A 21,276-nucleotide genomic window follows, 5' to 3' on the forward strand; every position below is an offset into this window, starting at 1 on the left:
TACGCTAAGCTCTACTTGTTCCAGCTACCCAAGAGCCTGCGATAGACTTGGAGCATATCATCGCTGTCCTCCCTTCGTAGACCAGAGTGTGCCTGACGCTGATGAGGATGCTGATGCTGATGCGAATGCTCCTGCCGTGCATGTGAATGCGGACTAGCGACTGCGGCGGCCACACTCCCCCTGCGACGATGTGCATCGAACATATTGCGCGTCTTGTTGATGGGATAACGCATCTTGTTCTTCAGCCACGTGGTGAAGGCGCGCTCGTTGTCCTGCATCTTCTTCAGCTCGTGCTCGTTGCTCCTCAGCGCCTGCTCCATCACGTAGCGCTGCTTGCGGCGTAGCTTCTGCTCCCTGCGCTGCAGCTGCTGCGCACTCAGCCCGTACTCGGACATGTAGCCGGTGTAGCGCGGCAGCTTGTCCTGCAGCGAGTGCCGATGCTCGCAGCAGGTCTTGTAGTTCATTCGGATCGAGGGCGAAACAGTCGCTGTCGAATCGGAGGCCGAGGAAGGTGTAGGCGTGGGCTTGGCCCTGCGTCGAAAGCTGAAGCGGCGTGAGTTGAAGAATGTCTTGGAGCTGGACTTGGGACAGGCGGAAGTTTCTTCGTCGTTAGGTGGGATCGAGTCTTCCCTTTTGTAGTAAATGCTTTGCTCGTTCAGCTCAAAGTCGTCCGGGATGTAGCTGGCCACAATGATGGACAAGTCATCGTCTTCATCTGCCTCATTGTCGCGGACTGCGGCAGGTGGCTCAGCCAGCGGAGGAAGCTCCTGCTCAGCCTCCACTCCAGTCAACCTGTTAATCTGTGCCTCGCCCTTGGGATCCAGTGTCTTGTAGAGGTTCTTGTAGGCTTCTCGCAGCTTCAGGCGTGCCTCGTTCAGTGTGCGTTCCTCCTCCTCGCAGTCGGATTCGGTCAGCAGATTGGTGAGACTCTTCTGATCCGACTCCTCATCGTCGTAGTCCTGGTCGAATGTATCCTGGCTACGATGGAGACCAGCAGCAGTGGATGAATCATTCTTCAGCGGTGGATCATCATCCAGATCCGCTTCATCCACGCCAGAGAAGTCGTCGTCCTCCTCCTCCTCCTCCACAACGATGGCTTCCTCGGGCGCAGGCTTCTGTGGGACTTCCGTGATGTCTGGGATTTCCTCGCATATTTCCTCCTCCACATCCACTTCGGACTCCTCCGCTGAGGGTTCTGCAATCATCTTGGTCTCCTCCACTGGCTTCATGGGCAACTCTGGAGTTGGAACCAGCGGCGGCAATGACGATGGCTCCTCCTCTGCTATGGGCTTCAGCTTCAGTTGCGTCAACTGCTGCAGCAGTTCGTCGGGTGGACTGGGACTCTGCTCCTTCGGCTGCTCCCCCGTTGGCTCGTAATCCTCCAGGTTCAGGGCAAAGGTCACTTTGGTCACCTTGCCATTACCATTGGCTGCCTCTTCGGGGGCAAAGAGCTCCTTGTTGGCCTCCTTGATCTTGTCCACAATGTTGTACTCGTTGACCGGCTTCAGGACTGCGGAATAATCCATCAATAGAGACATGCTGCTGGCTACAGTTTCGACTTACAATAGACCTCGCAATCCTCGTCCGACTCCGCCTCGTGCTCGCTCATATCTGTCGGCGCTGGCGGCGGCGGCGGCTCTCGCATCGATTCCCTTCGAGTGTTGAGGATATTTTTAGACGCCACACAGGATTTATGATTCGCAGGCGCCAAAACTTTCCATTTCGTGGCGTGCAAAGCACAGAGGAGCCGCAATCCCCGCTCAGTGCCCCGTCAGAGGCCAAGCACATTAAAGTCTAATGAACTTGGGATATGGATATGGGGATGTGCACTCCAGACATTGGCGCTCCTGCTCCTCCGGCTCCTCCTGCTGCTGCCGCTAGCGCTGCGGTTATGGCCAGCCATCAGGCATTTCAATGGCGCCCCAAGCCCGTTGCCAGGCGGCTGCACGCTCTGGATGTCCTCTTGTTTGATCGATGCCTGGTGACAAATTGTCTCTGCGGAATAGACAGGGGTTGGCTTGGCTGGGTAAGTGATTGAATGGGGAATACAAATGACGGTTGGATAGAAACAGAAACGAGGAACAAGAAACAAGAAACACTGCCATGGCTTTGGCTTGGCTTTTATTTCCATGCACTTTATTCCATTTCATTTGCCACACACACTTACATTCCTAAGCAGCACATTTAAAGCTTAATCATCGACTGGTTCGGTTCGGGTTGAGGCAACAATTATACGTACAATATTCAAATTCAATTCAAATAAGTTCGAAGCTAGAAAAATAATCGATTCGCGGGGCACAACACCAATATAATTAAACCTATTTAGAGCCATCGTTAACTTCGTATTGAGCAAAAGTACATTACATATTCCACAATATTCCATTCCAAAAGCCATTGCCAATTTGATTGTTCCATACATATAATAATATCATTTCGTATCTTTTGTTTCATGTCGTTTCGTCGCTCGCCTTCATCGCCATTGGCCAAAGGCAACTGAAGATTTTTTAACCATTAACCTAGGGAGTACCCTCGTCGAGTGTGGGGCTTTGGAGCTGGGCTTGGGAGCTGGAGCGTGTCCACAGTGCGTTTCAAAAGTGTGTTTACAACAGATTGGAGTTTTATCTTAAATTATAGTTCGATCTTTGTTCGGTTGTGGAATAATCGCAGGAGGAAATCGGAAAGGTGAAGCTACCAAAATATTGAGTGAAATTAATATGAAGTCCAATTCTTCATCTTACACCTGTGAAACGCACTGTCGTCTTGTGGTTAATGATGGATTTCAATGGGAATGCCTCAAATTAAAGATAATTGTTATCTAGCTTTACTTTTGGCCATTTAAAGAAATCAATTTCCCGAAGACATGGCAGAAAATAAAAGAAAAGAAACTGCGAAAAAAGATAAATCACGTTGAAAGCAAAAAAACCATAAAAAGTTGATAAAATATTTCGTATCACTGTCATAATTTCGATAGCGCCAAAACATAAACAAAAGAATTTAATTGAATACTTGAACTCAGTCAAAGATAAATGATAAATAAACAAAATCAAAATCAGGTTTTTCAAAAATAATATTATTTAATTTGCATAAAAACCAACATTAAATAGGAAAATATACATACAAAAGTCACAGAAAAAACTACACAGATACATAGAAATACAAAACTAAAACACATACATAATATAATTAAATTTTGTGTACATTTTGGAAAAGATAAAGTAGTCGTCGTCCTGTATTGAATTAGTCTCAGGGCCATACATCGTATTTATGTGTGTTGTTTCATTTAATTTATTCTTATTTTTGTCGTGTGTTTTTATATGTTTTTTTCGTATTAATACAACCATATTCAGCATTTCTTAAAAAAGAAATTATACAACATTAAGAACTAAACGGATGAGAGGTGTAAGCGTAAAGGTGTATAAAGTGTGTGAGGAGGTGATTCAGTGTCAGTTCGAGCTTCGAGAAATGTTAATGACTGAGTGAGTGAGATGTAATTTCATTAGAGGACGGGTGAGGGTATTGAAGAATTCAGGGGGGATTAAAGGCGTAGTAGAGTCGCGTCATCACACTGTGGAACATATTGCAATATATCGGGGCATGGGCATCGATCGACTTACATCACTAGAACACGAGTAGTAGCTAGGTATTATTTATCATTGTATCATGGGGATTTTGCTTAAGAGTTCTCCCGCCTTACAGTCCGCTAAATCATAAACGTAATTCGACGTCGACTAAAGTCTAGTTCTAGTTGTTTTAAGGCGCATCCCTGGACAGACGCTCACTAATCGTATAGTACATAGATTCGTGGGTTTGAGTTTCATTTGTTTTCTCTTGCTGGAAAGTCGTAAAACATTGCTCGCGATCGTTTGCCTTCTTTTTTTTTGGTGCGAATTAATTTCAATAAATTACATTACAATTTATATACGTATAAGTATGTGTATATATAATATATGTTATAACTCTAGCGATTCCTCAACTTGTTAGCATCATATACAAAGTCTTTCTCTTGTGTCTACTACTTTTCATCTCTTCTCTTTTTGCTTAAATCAATTTTCGAGGGTACATACGTATGAATTGTTTTTGCACTTTCTTCTTCTGGGATTCGATTCGATTTGGGTTGGGGCGTACAAAAACATTTTACTGAGTATAATTTCTTGTAAAATATATATATATATATATCATCTATATAAATATATTGCTAAATTTCGATTCGGGTTCTGAGGGGTTTCTCCTTCGCTTTGCCTAAACTTAATTTTTGCCGCTTAACACAAAAAATGTACGTTACACAAAACGATATCGAGTTGGGGGAGAGTTATTCACGGACATAGAACATAAAGAGTCGCTTACAGGAAATATAAACAAATTTATAGATAAATATTTGTAGACAGGGATCTCCCACTCCCCACTCCCACTGCTTATCTCTCTCTTTTCTGTTGGATCAACCAATGCACTCTGCCGCAGCTGTTCCTGCTTTGCTTATGTGAACAGTGGCAGGTGATAGAAGTCGAACCCTCGATAGCCTTTGGCTGCCAGCCAAATGTAGACGACATGATAGGCTCCTGGTATAAAGCAAATGAGTCCAGCGACAAAGAACACAACACCCTGCGATGTGTTCTGCGGATCGGCAATGGCAAAGGTGCCCATCACAAAGAGGCCTGTGCCCACAACCAGCAGCGTGAAGGCGGCCAGCACTGTGCGCCAGTTCTCGCGCACCTTCGGATGCCGCCAGCAATATGTGTTGGTCTCCTCCGTGGGCAGATTTCCATACTCCTGGATGAGCGAGTCGCTGTCCCTGGAGGTTGTGTCTTCGGCATATTTGTTATAGCCCCTGCAAATGGAGGATGGAGAATGGAGAGAGCAATAACATTACAATCAAACAAACAATTTAAAGTGACTCAAAAATGCGCTTATCAATCAAATTCGAGGGGTTATCGCGGGTTTGGACTGCCGCCAAAGGCAAGACGCAATCAATTATTGCATATAATACTCGATTATATTGGAAACGAAGCCCGACAAGTGCAGACGAGGCTGGCATGGCCTGGCCTGGCCTGGCCTGGCTGTTGAGCTGTTAACTGGTTCCAGCTGACCGCAGGCGAAGGCCAACCCAATCCCCCTCCCCCTACCCACACACTCGCGTGGCAGCGCTTCAATCTCTTCAAGAAATGAGAAACCTTTATGACGAAATGTATGCGCAATGCCTTTTTGTTTTTGTTTTTCTTTACAATTGAATGCCAAATTAGGCTGGACGTCTGCATTTATAATCTCAATAATTACATATGAATGTTGTTGTTGTTGTTTCTGGTGTTGCTGTTGCGACACGCCATGCATTGGTAATGGGAGAGCAAAAGAAATGAATGTAAGGAAGGCAAGAAGCACGCACGCGCCTGCGGCATCAAAGTTTAGGTAAATTATTCAAGTGTTTAGGTGCTTCCGGCGGGAATGAGGAAGTGCCACTTGAAGAGGGCAGAAGAGCGCCTACAGTGTAGGGTGCAACTGACAGTGCCAACAGCTGGACAGGCCTGAATTGTCTTTTGTGATTCACAAAGAGAACGAACTCCGCTCCAAAATGGTGCCAATAAACAGCCCACGCATGCAAACAACACAGCCACACAGAGATCAGATCACACATCAGAATGAGACCATGCGAACGAGACCAGACCAGACCAGACCCGTTTTTGGCATCAAATCACATAGCGTGCCCCACTCACTTTGGATCCTGTATGCGTATGGATACATCTTCGGTGGAGCGACCTTGTTTTCCGCTCCGCATGGGTGTGGATATCACTGTGGAGCCATAGACGCGTATCGCCTCGTCTGTTTCCTCCTCGAATGCGTCGTGTATGGAGAAGCCCCGTGTTGACCCGTTATTGTACATATTTTTACACGGCTGCCCTGCCTGCCTGCCTGCTGCTGCTGCTTTTGTTGTGTATTATTAACGATATACGTTGTATGTGCCAACGATGGCGCACTGTGGCGTTCGGGTGGTGAAAAGCGGCACTTTTAATGCTACTTTGTATTCATTTTTCCGCACACCGTATTCGGGCTCTGTTCGACGCTTTTTCTGTAGCCCGTAACCGCACCGAAAGTAGTTTTTCTTTATATTTTATATTCTTTATATTTTTTATTTTTAATACGACCAGTGTGACCGCGAAATTATCGATAAAATATACCGCCGGGTCTCGTAAATATACCAAAATATACCATTGCATCTTCAAAATATACCGTAAATATACCATAGTCTTAAATCAGATTCCTCGATTTTGGTGTTCTATTTGATATTACTAGCTTACAAAGACTTTCACCACTGAAACAATAATTGAATCCGTTTGAAGAATCAATTTGGCTTATTATGAATACTGCTTTTCATTGGATTGTATACCTTATGACCTAATATTTTACAAATATGTATTTGAATTTTTCATTCAAATCACCCCTTCTGGAAGCAAGAGAGCTTTGTGTTCAGTATGTAAGTGTATGTAACATGTAGAGACACATGTATGTTAACTGATACATGCAATTTTTTTTTTAAATAGCGTGCGCATCTAAAGAGAAAAAAAATTATATTTTTTTTAGAAAAGGAAAGGGAACGAGAACATAGCTAAGTACTATAATAAGCTTGGAGCATTCAAACTTCCTTAACAAACCAAGGGTGCTTTCATGGTGCGAAATTTGTATCAAAAACTAAGGTGTCGACAAAAGGTAAATAGTCACAAAGAATTCCAGGGGCGCCAGGTAAATTACACGGCGATTTCAACCACCGTGATAGAAATTCTTCAGGAAAATCCTCTCCTCGGTCTAAACGGTCAGGGAAATCCACAGAAATATACCAGAAAAAATATACGTGCACACTTACATATACAAGCACTATTCCTCGATTTTGATCTTCTATTTGATATTACAAACTAGCTGGCACTCACAGCACTTAATATATAATTTTAAACGAAAGATTAGTCAATTCTGTACAAAATTCTTTAATTTAAAGGGCTCTTTTTGTTTAATTTGTTTATAAATTAGGGTTTACCGATTCAGAACACGATGTGATCCAATAACCGATTCAAAGTGTGCAGTTGTGTCACCGATACTATCGATTAGATATTCGCGCGCCAAAATAGAAGTGTTTAAAAGAAGAGACGCGGATGTGAATGCAGTCCATGGGAGTACGTTTTTATTGATTTTTTATTTGTAATACGACAAAAGACAAACTAGTGATGCTAATATTATGATATATCAAAATATCTATAGGTGTATCGATGCATGCAGCTCAAGCTAGTGTACGTGTACGTGTACTGTATGTATTCTATGCGCCATTCGTTGCTGGTTGCTGCGTGAAATTAATTCCTCCACACAGGATGCAGCTTAATTGTGTCCTCCTCCACGGGAGTGCCGCTTGAGTGCAGCTGGAGGTGGTACAGCCTTGGCTGTGGCAGTGGAATTGACGGCGGTAGCGATGCTACCACTGGAGGCAGCGGTGAATGCGGCCAGAGCATCGCGATTCAATGGCTTAATGCAGCTTTGCTTTAGGTTGATGATCGTCCCCGTGGCAGGGATAGTGCGTGCGGCCATCAGGCTAAATGGTCTGCCGCTGACCCCGCCACTAATGCTGCCAATGGGCGTAAGCGAGGAGAGCGGCAGAATGGGCCCGGTAATGGTGGTGGCGGATGTGCTGGTGCTGGTTGATTGGTTGGCGATGGCGGGATTGGACGAGGAGGCGGTGGTACTGGCACTCATCGTCGCAGTATTAGTCTTACCAGCAGCCACTAGTGTGCCGCCACTGGGATCATTGTAGCGCGTGCGTTTGTTCTTGGTCGCCCAGCATTCGGTGGCCCGTCGTCGGGCATTGGCGCAGATATTATCCGTCGAAGACACGCTGGCTGCCGAGTGGGGGAAGAGCCCTTCCTCGGTCTTGTCACGCGGGAAGGGTATGTGGCGGCGCTCCTCCTGAGTCTGGCTGGACATCTGGCGATACGATTCGATCTGCTTCAGACGCTGCACATTGCACACCGCTGCATTGACCAGATCCCCAGCCGCACTGCTGGGAATCGTCTTGGCATGGGCAGCGGTGGCATTCACCAAGATGTCGCTGCGTGACTGCATCTTTGATTGGGTCAGGATTTGCTCTTCCAGTGCCAGGGCCTCGTTGGCGTCGGTGATGGTGTTGCCAGTGATGCCGGCATTTTTGTTCTGTTTGGCCCTCAAATGCTGCAGCTCCTCGGGCGAACGCTGCTTGCGGAACTCATGGACCAATGGATATATCTGCTGTATGGCGGCCTCCACATCGTTCACGCTGGCAGCTATAACTCGGATAAAGGTGAATCTGGAGAGAGACTGGGGGATGGAGACTCTCACCTGTCACTGTTATGCTTCCCGTGGAGAAGATCTTCAGCGTGGCCTTGGGCATGTGCATCTTGTACGTGACGCCTGGATGCAACTCCGGCTCGTAGCTGGCATTCTTCGGATACTTGGTCGAGAAGTTAACAATCTTGATGGCCCAGGGCATGCTGCAGGTGCCCAACACATTCACGACGCGAAAATTCTGAAAGCGTGTGGGAAAATCGAGTTTCCCCAAGTAGCGGGCATACCGCCTGGCCGCCACTTTGGCCTACAAAATGAGAGCACGATATTGGATTTGGTTTCAGATTGATTGCTGGTTGCACCTACCATTTCCTCAGAGGTGGCGCCTGTGCAGGTGATCCTGCCGGATGACCAAATGGAGGCTGTCGTATAGGGACGTCGCAGCTTCATGGTCACCATGCCGTTCTCCCTGCGATACTCCACATTGGAGCCGCGCAGCGCAATGTCCCTCAGCTTGAGGTGGCAACGCACACTGAACGTGCACACCACATTGTTGATTACAATGTCCAGCTCGGGGTCGTCCGACTCTGCTGGCTGCTGGTTGCTGAGCAGCGCCAGCGGACCATCTGCGACGGAAGCATCCTCTGCTGGCTGGTTGTCTGCCTCTGTTTTGGTTATAGCTTCCTGTTTGCCCTCCTGCTGCTCTGCTTTCATGCGCATGCCATTGGCAACGACAGCCACTTTGCCATTCGTGCCATGGAGATCCCCGTTGGCCGTTTGCTTACGCTGCAGCTGCTGGTGCACGAGTGTGGTGCTAGTGCTGTTGGTGGCGACAGTGGTGCCGCCGCCTTTGCTAAACTGTGAAAAGTAACGCACGCCACCGCCAGTGGCCGATCCAGGTGCCGGCTTGAGGATGGGCTTCAGATTTGCCATCGGTATGTTGACCATTTCGCCTCGCTGCTGGGCCTCTGTGTGCAGCGTCTCGTAATGACTGAATCTCTCCCTCTGTTGAATTAGCTTCTGTTCTGATTTATCGTTGCTTTTCCTGTTCTTCTTCTGCTGCTCGTTTTTTCTACCCCAGACCGCCTCTTCGCGGATACGCCTCGCCTCTGATTCCTGTTGCACCAAGATTTGATGCTCAATGTCCTTACGTAGTGCCGCCAATCGCTTCGCTTCCTTGGACTCCTCCTCTTGGGTACTCCAGCGGAGTTTGCCGTCACGCAGACGCGCCTGCTCTTGGGCCCGCGCCTTCTGGCGGCAGTTCGCTAGCTTCTGCAAGTTCTTCTGCTGCTGTAGGGCTCGCTGTGCGTCCTTCTGCTCCGCTTCCTTGGTGCGCAGTTCGAGTAGCCGCAATATCTGTGCTCCCTGCTTTTCAGACTTCTTTATGGCCCAACGGTCTAGGAGCTCTGGTATCGTGAGATGTTCTAGCGATTCAGCCGACTCGGCAGACGCCTCCTTGCCACCGTCCTCGTCGCCGCCGGGATCCCTCTTACTGTAGGTTCTTGCGCCGCTCATCGGGTCCGAGCATTCGTGTGGAACCTCCCTGCCTAGTTGTTCGTAATCGTCGCTAAATTCTGCTGTTTGTTTCACGAATTAAATTAAATTGACGACGGGAGACATGATGTCTAAAAAATTTTACACCAGAGTGACAGTCAGAAAGGCACCATAAAATGCCAAAAGAAATCTGAAGTGTACTGTGTTATATACCGAAATTCCGTAAATATACGTAAAACTCAATTTCGACGTCGAAATATACCGTCACCCTGGGAGACGGTATATTTAACCTGTGCGTTCGCGGTCACACTGGCTTCCACTTTATTTTCATTTTCTCGAATGAAATTAATTTGTTTAAAAAATATTGTGAAATAGTGGGCAGGAACTGTTAAACAGAAGGCCCGCCAAGATGTCGCGCCACAGGATTGTACGGACAATGGATTACAACGACGAATACGATGGTTACGATGACGTCTACGGGCACTCCGTCGATGATGATCACTGCATTTCGCCCACAGATGCCCAACAGTGGCTCTACGACCGGGAGCGGGGCAGACAGAGCATCTCCGCGTTCATCAGCAAGAACAAGGACATCAAGGAGGAGGGCGAGCACGACGAGGATGATGAGGACGAGGCCTACGAGAAGGCCAGACGCGACTCGGAGAGCTTCCAGATGCCCGAACTGGACGAAATGGAGCAAGCCAAGCTGAGCTCCTGCGTGGACGAGGTGCGCAGTGTGGTGGGCGACGCCGTGTCCGAGCGTCGCATCGTGGAGACCTCCATGAAGTTTGACTACGACATACAGAAGATCCTAGACGAGATCCTCAACGAGGAGACCAAGAAATCGGCCAAGCCTGCGCTCAGACCGAAGGTGCCCGTGCCCATTGCCGCGACGACCGTAAAGTCTGCCAGCAAGCCCACGCCACCGGCCAAGATCAGCCTGAAGGAGCCACGGCGTGGCTTTGAAATAGCCTCCCCCAAGCTGCCGTCCTCCCCCGTCGTTTCAGGCAGAAACACGCCCGTGGATGTGGGCGGGGACAACGATTTGTCACGCACTTCCGCGAGCGTGTTTAAGGTGTCCAAAGACCAGGCCCAGCGCAACGCACAGCAGCTGTACGAGAAGGAGCGCTCGGACCAGAAGAGCCACATCCACATGATTGTCATCGGCCATGTGGACGCAGGGAAGAGCACGCTGATGGGGCACCTGCTGTATGACACGGGCAACGTGTCGCAGCGCGTGATGCACAAGCACGAGCAGGAGTCCAAGAAGCTGGGCAAACAGAGCTTCATGTACGCCTGGGTGCTGGACGAGACCGGCGAGGAGCGTGCCCGCGGCATCACCATGGACGTGGGCCAGTCGCGTATCGAGACAAAGACCAAGATTGTGACGCTGCTGGATGCGCCCGGGCACAAGGATTTCATACCCAACATGATCTCCGGCGCCACCCAAGCGGATGTCGCACTCCTCGTGGTGGATGCCACGCGGGGCGAATTCGAGTCTGGCTTCGAGCTGGGCGGACAGACCCGCGAGCATGCCATCCTCGTGCGTTCGCTGGGCGTCAACCAGCTGGGCGTGGTCATCAATAAGCTGGACACTGTCGGCTGGTCGCAGGAGCGATTCACGGAGATTGTCACCAAACTGAAGTCCTTCCTCAAGCAGGCGGGCTTCAAGGAGTCGGACGTCAGCTTCACACCCTGCTCTGGCCTCACCGGCGAGAACCTCACCAAGAAAGCACAGGAGGCTGCGCTCACCAGCTGGTACAGTGGTCGCCCCCTGCTGGACGTCATCGAGAACTTCAAGATCCCCGAGCGAGCGCTAGACAGGCCGCTGCGGATGTCCGTCTCGGATATCTACAAGGGCACTGGATCGGGCTTCTGCATTTCCGGCAGAGTGGAGACTGGCGTGATGTGTGTGAACGACAAGGTGCTGGTCGGAGCCAGCCGGGAGCAGGCACAGGTCAAGTCTCTTACCATGGACGAGTTCCCGCAGACGAGCGTCTTTGCGGGCGATCAGATAGCAGTGACGCTGGCCGGCGTGGACATCAACAACATAACCGTCGGCTGCATCATCAGCGACCCGCAGACGCCCATACCCGTGACGACACGCTTCCAGGCCCGCATCATCGTCTTCAGCGTCAAGGTGCCCATCACCATGGGATTTCCGGTGCTGCTGCACCACCAATCGCTCATCGAGCCAGCTGTGGTGTGCAAGCTGACAGCATCCATACACAAGAGCACCGGCGAGGTGGTCAAGAAGAAGCCGCGCTGCCTGGGCAGCAACTCCTGCGCCCTCGTCGAGCTGGAGACGAGTCGCCCCATTTGCATAGAGCGGTACGCGGACTTCAAGGAACTCGGACGTGTCATGCTGCGGGTGGCTGGAGTCACGATTGCCGCTGGAATGGTCACAAAGATACGCTAAACTGGCTAGACTGTGGATTTTTATAAATTTTAGTTACACAATTATTTTTGCTGTTTTGCTAAATATAGTTTGAAAAGACGTTGGAGCAGTGGAAGTGGGACTGCGAGCTGGACCCTATTTCGGTATATTTGTGTGATAAAAGCGCGGTCACACTGCTCATTGTTTGGCAATTTTACAACACTAACAAGACCACCAACAATACTATTTTCGGTGCGGGTTACGGGCGAGAAAATTGTATTTTGCCGAGAATTAAAACGTTATCAATACAACAGAGCACAAGAATTCGCGGCCATTGACGTTTTCGTGGCCTTTATCAAGAAACCAGCAACCATATCTGCCCCGAGTCGCAGCTAACACAACAAAAAAGGTAAAACTCCGAATAGAGTTGCCTGCTAGCATGCGGGTGCATTGTGAAGATTTATATCCGCACTAGGTGTTATACACACTTTGGATAAACATTGGTGCCCCGAATAGATGCAGTCGGCGTGGTTTTCATTTAAAAAGTGCGCAAATTCCGAAACAATTGCAGCCACAAGTTCTGGCGAGGGCAGTGCGCCGCTTGACAACTCTAAAAATGAATCATAAAAGACCAAGATAGAGCGAGAACACGACCAACGACCAACAAAAAAAAAAGAGTGCAGCCAGCACCAGCATACAAACCAAAAACCAACCCAAAACCAAACCAAAAACGAAACGCAACAAACGAATTTACAGTGCAATCGAGCTATATTTAAAATACATACAACAAATTGCTTTCTTTACTCCCCACAGTGCGCTCTCGGTAACAGCAACAACAGTGACAACGGCAGGCGGTGGCAGTGGCAGCAGCGGAAAAGCAGAAGCGCCAGCGGAAATTTCTTTTTATCGCTGAAAGCAACAATTGACGGAACGCACGCACCTCTACGAGAACCTGAGCGGAAAGAGCGAGGGAGAGGCACAAACACTCACACACACACACACCAACACGCGTACTCTCTCCACACTCTACACACAGACACACACTCGTACACGGCACAAAGGTTATCATCAATAACAGAACCAACAACAAAATTACTTTAAATATACACATATATATACAACGTTAAAAAAAAAACAAACAAAAAAACGTTCTACAAGAACAACCACAAAACTGCAACCGAAAAGCAATCGCCGAACAACGCCTAAACTAGTGATTTTTTTGTGAGAGAGACAGAGAGACCAAGACCAAGACCGAGAACGAGAGAGAGTGAGAAGTGAGTAAGAGAGGAGTGAGAGAGAGAGCCGCCCCGCGTTTTAAAATTAAACATTTTGCAACTTCAATAACTCCAAGAGGAATTTGTAACTGGAAACCCACCTGAACTCGAGCATTAGCTGCCGCCTACCTGCTTTTTGGGTCTTACACAAACTACAGCTACAGCAACAGCTACAGTGAGAAATGCGTGAATACAAAATTGTGGTTCTGGGCAGCGGCGGCGTGGGCAAGTCCGCCCTCACAGTGCAGTTTGTGCAGTGCATTTTTGTGGAGAAGTATGACCCCACCATCGAGGACAGCTACCGCAAGCAGGTGGAGGTGGACGGACAGCAGTGCATGCTGGAAATCCTCGACACGGCCGGCACGGAGCAATTCACGGCCATGCGGGATCTGTATATGAAGAACGGACAGGGATTCGTGCTGGTGTATTCGATAACGGCGCAGTCGACGTTCAATGATCTGCAGGACCTGCGCGAGCAGATACTGAGGGTAAAGGATACCGACGATGTGCCCATGGTGCTGGTGGGCAACAAGTGCGATCTCGAGGAGGAGCGAGTCGTCGGCAAGGAGCTGGGCAAGAGCCTGGCCAACCAGTTCAATTGCGCCTTCATGGAGACCTCAGCCAAAGCCAAAGTGAATGTGAATGATATTTTCTACGATTTGGTTAGGCAGATCAATAAGAAGTCACCCGAAAAGAAACAAAAGAAACCGAAAAAGTCCCTATGTGTTCTGCTATAAGACTTCCAAACAAAAAAACAAAACAAAAAGAGTAAGAGAAATAAAACAAAAGAGAGTGTTGTAGAGCGAAGGGAAGAGAAGAGGAGTAGGGCAGAAGAACAAGTATAAGAGTAAAATTAACAAAAACATTTTCGATTTTTTCCGTTCTTGTTTCGTTTTCGATCCGAATGCAATATGCAGTTATACAACAATACAAACAAATACAACATTAAAGATTGTCAAACAAACAAACAAAAAGAAATTGAAATAACCAATCTACTATATTATACAAGAGCAAAAGCAAAGCAAAACAAACGTACATATGCTGACAAATGTTTTATAACTGTTTAAAGTTTTTTGTAATTATTACTATTTACTACTATTATGATTGTACTATTTTGTCGCTGATTAACCATTAATCAATATGGGAAATTATTTAATATACTTATACACACAAACACACATACACACACACACATTTATATATATTATACATATTTGTCGTTCGTTTTTGAGCCGTTTTTTAAATTATGCAACAAATGAAACATTCGTAAACTAAAACATTCGTATTTATTGATTCTTTTCGATTATACTCTATATACACAATACGTCTTATATACAATACAAAATACAAAAACAAAACAAAACAAAACAAAGAAACAACAAGTAATATCTATAAATAGAGCCGTATACCTAATGTCATGTCGTTGCTCTTCTACCAATTTGCAAAAAGAAAACAAAACCAATTCAACTCAAAATCAAATTAAGCTAAATATTAACTTGTACTAGCCTGACAGATGATGATGATTGATGTTTGATGATGATGATAATATGATGAATTGAATCCACATAAAAGCAAATAAAATTGAGTAACAACAAGTAAAACATGTATAAGAACATATTTTATAAAAATATTGTCTGCAAATGATGTCAAAATGTTGCAAACAAACCAGAAGAGAAGAGTAAATGAGATGATCCATTTAGTGACTAGTTTAAAACAAATTTACAAGTAATTGTTTAATACGATCGATCAATCCGAAATTGAAAACACACCTCCATACACACAAAAACACACCCACACACATGCATGCTACATCCCAACACACACACATACACTCCGGCACGCTCTCAGAGAGCCAATACCAAGGCATGGAAACGGAAGTGGGGCGCACAGACATTGAGCCGGAAATGGCGCAGTGTTGCAAGTGTCCGAGATTTAGCTCCTTCCGCATACTTTTTGGCGGATCAGAAAAGATCATCCGGCAGGAAGCTGGAAACATAAAAAAGGTATAGAGCCACAAATTCTAGTATATTTTATGCATAAGAAATGGTCGTTACAATCCCAAAATGAAAAGAAACCTAAAAACGAAGTAAATTTATAAATATTTCATAACCTAACAAAACATTGCATACAAGTAAAAGTAAACATAAACATAAACTTCGCGTAGTAACCAATATGCCCTTAAATCAAAGTCTAAACACAGCCAACAACCAACATTGAAACTAATTAAAAACCTAAGCCCAAGCGTATATATTATATACATATATGATAAAAGATACAAATCATTTTTGAGTATAATAAAAAAAAGAAAAGAAAAACCCAACCGTTACAATAACATTAATGTAATAATGAGCGTGTGAAAATGAATGTAATTGAAAAACCATTTTTTCGAACTTGTTCCCTTACTTCGGCACTTCGGAACAGAAGTGTCTGTCAGTCCTGAAGTCCGAGGGTGGAGTAACTCAACAGGTTCGAGCATCTTTTAATTATTAATAAATGTATTATGTTTATAAAAAAATTAAAAAGCAAATGCAAAAAAACAAAATAAAAATTAAATAAATTCAAGTAATGGGCAAAGTAATTTTGGGCATGAAAAACACATAATTACATTTTTTAAATATCTGTATTTGATACCTGGAATAAGTAATACAAGGTAGTTGTTATTCAAATGTTTATACATACAAATTACAATCAAATAGCCGGCTGCCTTTTATAATTATCATAATATTTTGCTACTTTTATAGCACGCATACTCATCGAAAGGCGAACCTCCAGGGGTTCGCTGGTAAAACTGCATTTGATATGGATGCATAGTTTTGTGGGGACGAGACACGTACGTACATATAGTATAATAGCCATGCATAGAGTGGAAGCCAGTTAAGCGCCGGGAACCACATTGATTTTAAAACGGGAGAAATAGTTTTAGTTTTACATGAATATTTTTTAGCTTCGCTTACTGTACAATAAGTTGGATTTTTTTGGGTTTTCTTTTCATAATGACTAGGTTTTTGTGGCTAAGCAAAGTGTTCTACAGAGATTTCTATTCATGGGTGTGATGCTCAATTAATTAACGCATTCAAATAGTCAGTCCAACTTTGTGTGTGCTGCAAACTCTAAGAGGGGGCTCTAGAGGGAACGCCCCGTTTCGTATCTTCTTTACAAATTAATAATAAAACTTAATTTTGCTAATTTGGCAACAAATAAAATGTAGGTACACAAATCATATTGTAAAAAAGGTGAGAGATATTGCACTGGTATGTTTACGAGTTTACGAGGGGATAAAAATTGCACTTTTGGTTATGATGTATAAGGGGGGGTTGGGGCGGTGTTTAAAAACTAGAATAATACAATTATTTCGCATCTTTTTTTTTAGAGATTGGGAGGAGATTTCGTTCTTGCTTAGAGATTACTTTAAAGGAGATTACTAGCGCTCGTGATCGTCACGGTATGGCCATTGAGATAAGATAACAAAATGCTGGATGCCCCGTACGTGCCTCACTTTCGCAGCTGCAACTGGCCCTGCTGCTGTTGCTGTTGCTGAGATTGCGATTGGCTCGACTGCTGCTGTTGTTGTTGCTGCTGCTGCTGATGATGATGGTGATGATCCTCATCGTCGCTGGGCTCCTCGCGCAACGGCAGCGAGTCGATCTGCTTGGCGGTGGTCACCTTTTTATTGCGCTGCCAGGTAAATACGCGTGCCATTTGTAGGAATTTCTTGCGCGACATCTTGCCCATGTTCTTGAGACGCTCCTGAAACGGGGCATCGTCCTCGCCCTTGGTCTTGCCCGTCTGCTCCTTCTCGAGGGCGTTCATGAAGTCTTGATTCCAGCGCAATTGATTCATGAACTCCTCGTTCTGTAGCATCAATGCAAACTGCTCGTCGGGCAGCTCGAAGTCCTGCTGTCCAGCAGCAGGTGCAATGCGTAGAAAGCCTGGCGGAAGGACACCCAGAATGGGAGGGTTCCAGCGACGGGCTGTGCTGCTGCTGCTGCTCAGACTCCTCTTTGTGGGCGTATTGTTCTGGCTATTGATCCTATTGGAGGTGCCCAGTGGCCGCATCTTGGGCGAGGCACCAGTGTTGTGATGATTCGGCGAAGCGCTGGCGGTGGCGGTTAGTAATGCGCCAGCACTGGCTGCTGCGGCGGCTGCACCGCTGTCCCCAATGCCATCCGTGGTGTCAACGAGCTGGACATTGCGCCGCAGGTCTTTGTCCGAATCGTTGAGATTGATGAGACTCTGTTGTGGGGAGACATTAGCATCCAGTTCATTGCGCAGTTTTTCGTTCTGTCACATGCGGTTAGGTTAGTATAGTATAGTAGCTGCTGTTAGTATACACAAGCAAACGCACACACGGACCCCTACCTGATTATCTATCGACATGGCCAATAGGGCATCTATTGTCTGATCCACGGCGCCCAGATTCGCCCTCAGTATGGCCTCAATCACCTCGCGATCGATGTCGGGGAACATCTTCTTGAAATCGGCCATGGCCTGCGAAAATTCCAGTTGGAGCGTAGACATTTTTTTGTTTTTTTTTGTATTTAATCGCTGCAGCGCAGTGTGACCGCGGAGTAATGGATCAAATATACCGACAGACCCTCGGTAATATACCGAAATATACCCTTGCATTTTCAAAATATACTGTTAATATACCGTGAATCTTAAACTATTTTCTTCGACTCGTATGTTCTATTTGATATTACTAGCTAGTTAGGAGTCTCAGCGCTAAAACTATAATTTTATCCGATTTATCAATCAATTCTCCACAAGAGTGGCTAGTTTTCACGACTTCCTTTTCTTGGAATGTTTCCACCTTGAAGTATGCAACAAAAATTTCGTTAAGACAAAAAAGTTGAACCTTGAAGTATGCAACAATTTTTTTCGTTAAGACAAAAAAATTGACGACTCTGAGACTGTTTGAGTTCTGTTTAAATATGAATTTTATCGCCTATATATCTGGTTCATATTTCTCAGAGCTATCTATGATCCAATATTTGTTGTTGTATTGTAACAATTTCTCTAGGAAGGGTGTATTTATAATGTATTTATTTATTTATTTACAAGAACTCCCTACATTTAAGGACTAGCCAGTTGAAGTTTAAAGTCTTTAGTCTTCGTGAAACATCCTTATCCAATTACAATTGAAATTGTGTCTATATAGTAACTGAGAATTGTGTTCCTCTACTTTATGGTCCTGGCCCAGATGGAGGACCGTTGATCCTGGCAGTCCCCAGCAGTCGCTACATGGTCCAAAACGTGGTAAGTGTGTTCATACCCTGCCTCTGCTACCAATCTAAGTTTGTTTTTCCAGTTCGCAGTCAAGAACCTTCGCGTCTACGAGTTTTCTTCAACGAAGATGGCAATCCGGGCAATATCCTACAACATTTCCACGGTCCAGAATGTCGTAAGTCGCCTCTCATTTAATCTCCCATTTTATTTTCTGTAATTTCATTTCAGTGTCAATAATGTCATCTATGTACATGGGCATCTTACCAAAGAAAGCGGCCATCAAGGACGAATATGACCTCGGAAGTCCTGCAGTCCCGCAGATCTGAAGGACAAACTGAAAAATGCAGGCGTTAGACCTTAGATATTTAATTTAAGTTAAAGAACTAGAAAAAAAACTAAAAAACTAAAAAGATACATTTGTGAACCCTAAAAATTAAGGATATTTTTATGGTTTCTTCAAAAAGTATGCCCTTGTAGCCGTGGCCTGCAGTCCTTGTCGTCCTTGATGTATTCAAACGATGCAGGACACTTTTCCGCTCACGTGGAGGCGTGGCACGTCCTTATCCGACAGTAAACAGCCGAGTTATAGCGTTGTAGAGATTGAAATAAAAAATACAATAAAATTGAAAAATTTTGAAGTATCTTTTGGGGGCAGAAATGATTCTGAAAAGTATTGCATACTTTCAGGCGAGAGGGCTTCCTTTACAAAATAGCTTAGAACAGCCGTATCCTTGGGTCCTTAAGGTCCTTGATGGACGCAAACGATACAGGAGACTTTCCCGCCCACGAGGACTCGTGGCATGTCCTGATACGAAAGGATACAGACGAGTTATAGGGTTGTAGGGATTCTAGTTGAAAAACAACGGTAAAATAGCATTATCCTTAATGTCCTTGCATCCAAAAGGACTTCCAGCGATCCGGGGCATTGTCCCGATTACAAGGAGGTGTGGCATGTCCTGATTGGCCTTCAAATAAAGGATAAAACAACAAAAAAGGATCTCCTGTTGTTGTTGTCGATTTATGTTGTTGTTGTTGTACAACAAAAGTTGTTGTTGTTGTTGTTGCTGTACACTGGCGCCCCCGCGATCACGACGGCCACTTTTGGAACTAAAATATCGTAGTTCCAAAAGTTACCGTTCAGGCCTGGAGCGCCACTGTGCCAAAAAAAAAATCTTGAAAATGTTTCGACCAAAGGTAAATTTTCAGACCGAGTACCAGGCCAACAGAAATCAGCAGCAAGTAGCTGGTTTTTAATTTTTCCACTGTGTCAAAAGCTGGATGCTATGAGAAACTTTTAAAAAATTATTTGCGGGTACATATCATCCAGCTTTTGACACAGTGGAAAAATTAAAAACCAGCTACTTGCTGCTGATTTCTGTTGGCCTGGTACTCGGTCTGAAAATTTACCTTTGGTCGAAACATTTTCAAGATTTTTTTTTTGGCACAGTGGCGCTCCAGGCCTGAACGGTAACTTTTGGAACTACGATATTTTAGTTCCAAAAGTGGCCGTCGTGATCGCGGGGGCGCCAGTGTACAGCAACAACAACAACAACAACTTTTGTTGTACAACAACAACAACATAAATCGACAACAACAACAGGAGATCCTTTTTTGTTGTTTTATCCTTTATTTGAAGGCCAATCAGGACATGCCACACCTCCTTGTAATCGGGACAATGCCCCGGATCGCTGGAAGTCCTTTTGGATGCAAGGACATTAAGGATAATGCTATTTTACCGTTGTTTTTCAACTAGAATCCCTACAACCCTATAACTCGTCTGTATCCTTTCGTATCAGGACATGCCACGAGTCCTCGTGGGCGGGAAAGTCTCCTGTATCGTTTGCGTCCATCAAGGACCTTAAGGACCCAAGGATACGGCTGTTCTAAGCTATTTTGTAAAGGAAGCCCTCTCGCCTGAAAGTATGCAATACTTTTCAGAATCATTTCTGCCCCCAAAAGATACTTCAAAATTTTTCAATTTTATTGTATTTTTTATTTCAATCTCTACAACGCTATAACTCGGCTGTTTCCTGTCGGATAAGGACGTGCCACGCCTCCACGTGAGCGGAAAAGTGTCCTGCATCGTTTGAATACATCAAGGACGACAAGGACTGCAGGCCACGGCTACAAGGGCATACTTTTTGAAGAAACCATAAAAATATCCTTAATTTTTAGGGTTCACAAATGTATCTTTTTAGTTTTTTAGTTTTTTTTCTAGTTTTTTAACTTAAATTAAATATCTAAGGTCTAACGCCTGCATTTTTCAGTTTGTCCTTCAGATCTGCGGGACTGCAGGACTTCCGAGGTCATATTCGTCCTTGATGGCCGCTTTCTTTGGTAAGATGCTCATGTACATAGATGACATTATTGACACTGAAATGGAATTACAGAAAATAAAATGGGAGATTAAATGAGACATTCTGGACCGTGGAAATGTTGTAGGATATTGCCCGGATTGCCATCTTCGTTGAAGAAAACTCGTAGACGCGAAGGTTCTTGACTGCGAACTGGAAAAACAAACTTAGATTGGTAGCAGAGGCAGGGTATGAACACACTTACCACGTTTTGGACCATGTAGCGACTGCTGGGGACTGCCAGGATCAACGGTCCTCCATC

General features: G+C 45.5%; 6 protein-coding genes and 1 long non-coding RNA gene across 11 annotated transcripts; 3 read left to right on the forward strand and 4 right to left on the reverse strand.

Annotated features, from left to right (window-relative positions):
• Window positions 1-11: 11 nt before the first annotated feature.
• Window positions 12-2,056, reverse strand: LOC117893541 (fibrous sheath CABYR-binding protein). The gene is made up of 2 exons (XM_034800190.1): window positions 1,564-2,056; window positions 12-1,510 (listed from the first exon to the last, which is right to left on the reverse strand). Exons 1-2 carry the CDS (start codon window positions 1,643-1,645, stop codon window positions 12-14), a joined length of 1,581 nt encoding a protein of 526 aa, XP_034656081.1. The 5' UTR covers window positions 1,646-2,056.
• Window positions 2,057-3,325: 1,269 nt separating this feature from the next.
• On the reverse strand, window positions 3,326-6,147 carry LOC117895396 (transmembrane protein 134). Its single transcript, XM_034803024.1, has 2 exons — window positions 5,706-6,147; window positions 3,326-4,825 (listed from the first exon to the last, which is right to left on the reverse strand). The coding sequence occupies exons 1-2, from the start codon at window positions 5,870-5,872 to the stop codon at window positions 4,474-4,476; spliced, it is 519 nt and encodes a 172-aa protein (XP_034658915.1). The 5' UTR covers window positions 5,873-6,147; the 3' UTR covers window positions 3,326-4,473.
• On the reverse strand, window positions 5,800-17,994 carry LOC117895394 (CUE domain-containing protein 1). Of its 3 annotated transcripts, XM_034803022.1 has the most exons (3): window positions 17,794-17,994; window positions 16,991-17,715; window positions 5,800-5,889 (listed from the first exon to the last, which is right to left on the reverse strand). In XM_034803022.1, exons 1-3 carry the CDS (start codon window positions 17,950-17,952, stop codon window positions 5,877-5,879), a joined length of 897 nt encoding a protein of 298 aa, XP_034658913.1. In that variant the 5' UTR covers window positions 17,953-17,994; the 3' UTR covers window positions 5,800-5,876. The 3 variants fall into 3 exon arrangements, with proteins under 3 accessions (XP_034658913.1, XP_034658911.1, XP_034658912.1); XM_034803020.1 differs by lacking the exon at window positions 5,800-5,889 and having other exon boundaries at window positions 16,036-17,715; window positions 17,794-17,993; XM_034803021.1 differs by lacking the exon at window positions 5,800-5,889 and having other exon boundaries at window positions 16,036-17,667; window positions 17,794-17,991.
• Window positions 7,137-9,950, reverse strand: LOC117895392. 2 transcript variants are annotated; one of them, XM_034803016.1, is made up of 4 exons: window positions 8,656-9,950; window positions 8,344-8,596; window positions 8,105-8,288; window positions 7,137-8,041 (listed from the first exon to the last, which is right to left on the reverse strand). In XM_034803016.1, the coding sequence occupies exons 1-4, from the start codon at window positions 9,802-9,804 to the stop codon at window positions 7,354-7,356; spliced, it is 2,274 nt and encodes a 757-aa protein (XP_034658907.1). In that variant the 5' UTR covers window positions 9,805-9,950; the 3' UTR covers window positions 7,137-7,353. The 2 variants fall into 2 exon arrangements, with proteins under 2 accessions (XP_034658907.1, XP_034658906.1); XM_034803015.1 differs by having other exon boundaries at window positions 7,137-8,288; window positions 8,656-9,949.
• On the forward strand, window positions 10,090-12,281 carry LOC117895393 (HBS1-like protein). Of its 2 annotated transcripts, XM_034803019.1 has the most exons (2): window positions 10,090-10,244; window positions 10,302-12,281. In XM_034803019.1, exons 1-2 carry the CDS (start codon window positions 10,193-10,195, stop codon window positions 12,200-12,202), a joined length of 1,953 nt encoding a protein of 650 aa, XP_034658910.1. In that variant the 5' UTR covers window positions 10,090-10,192; the 3' UTR covers window positions 12,203-12,281. The 2 variants fall into 2 exon arrangements, with proteins under 2 accessions (XP_034658910.1, XP_034658908.1); XM_034803017.1 differs by having other exon boundaries at window positions 10,090-12,281.
• LOC117895395 (ras-related protein Rap1) lies at window positions 12,666-15,261 on the forward strand. The gene has a single exon (XM_034803023.1). The coding sequence runs from the start codon at window positions 13,617-13,619 to the stop codon at window positions 14,169-14,171; it is 555 nt and encodes a 184-aa protein (XP_034658914.1). The 5' UTR covers window positions 12,666-13,616; the 3' UTR covers window positions 14,172-15,261.
• A 546-nt stretch (window positions 17,995-18,540) lies between the features above and the next one.
• On the forward strand, window positions 18,541-19,010 carry LOC117894644. The gene is made up of 3 exons (XR_004648884.1): window positions 18,541-18,690; window positions 18,750-18,835; window positions 18,889-19,010. It is a non-coding gene; the product is annotated as an uncharacterized LOC117894644 (long non-coding RNA).
• The last annotated feature ends 2,266 nt before the right edge of the window (window positions 19,011-21,276 follow it).

Source organism: Drosophila subobscura, chromosome J (genome assembly GCF_008121235.1).
Source record: "Drosophila subobscura isolate 14011-0131.10 chromosome J, UCBerk_Dsub_1.0, whole genome shotgun sequence".
Lineage (NCBI taxonomy): Eukaryota > Metazoa > Arthropoda > Insecta > Diptera > Drosophilidae > Drosophila > Drosophila subobscura.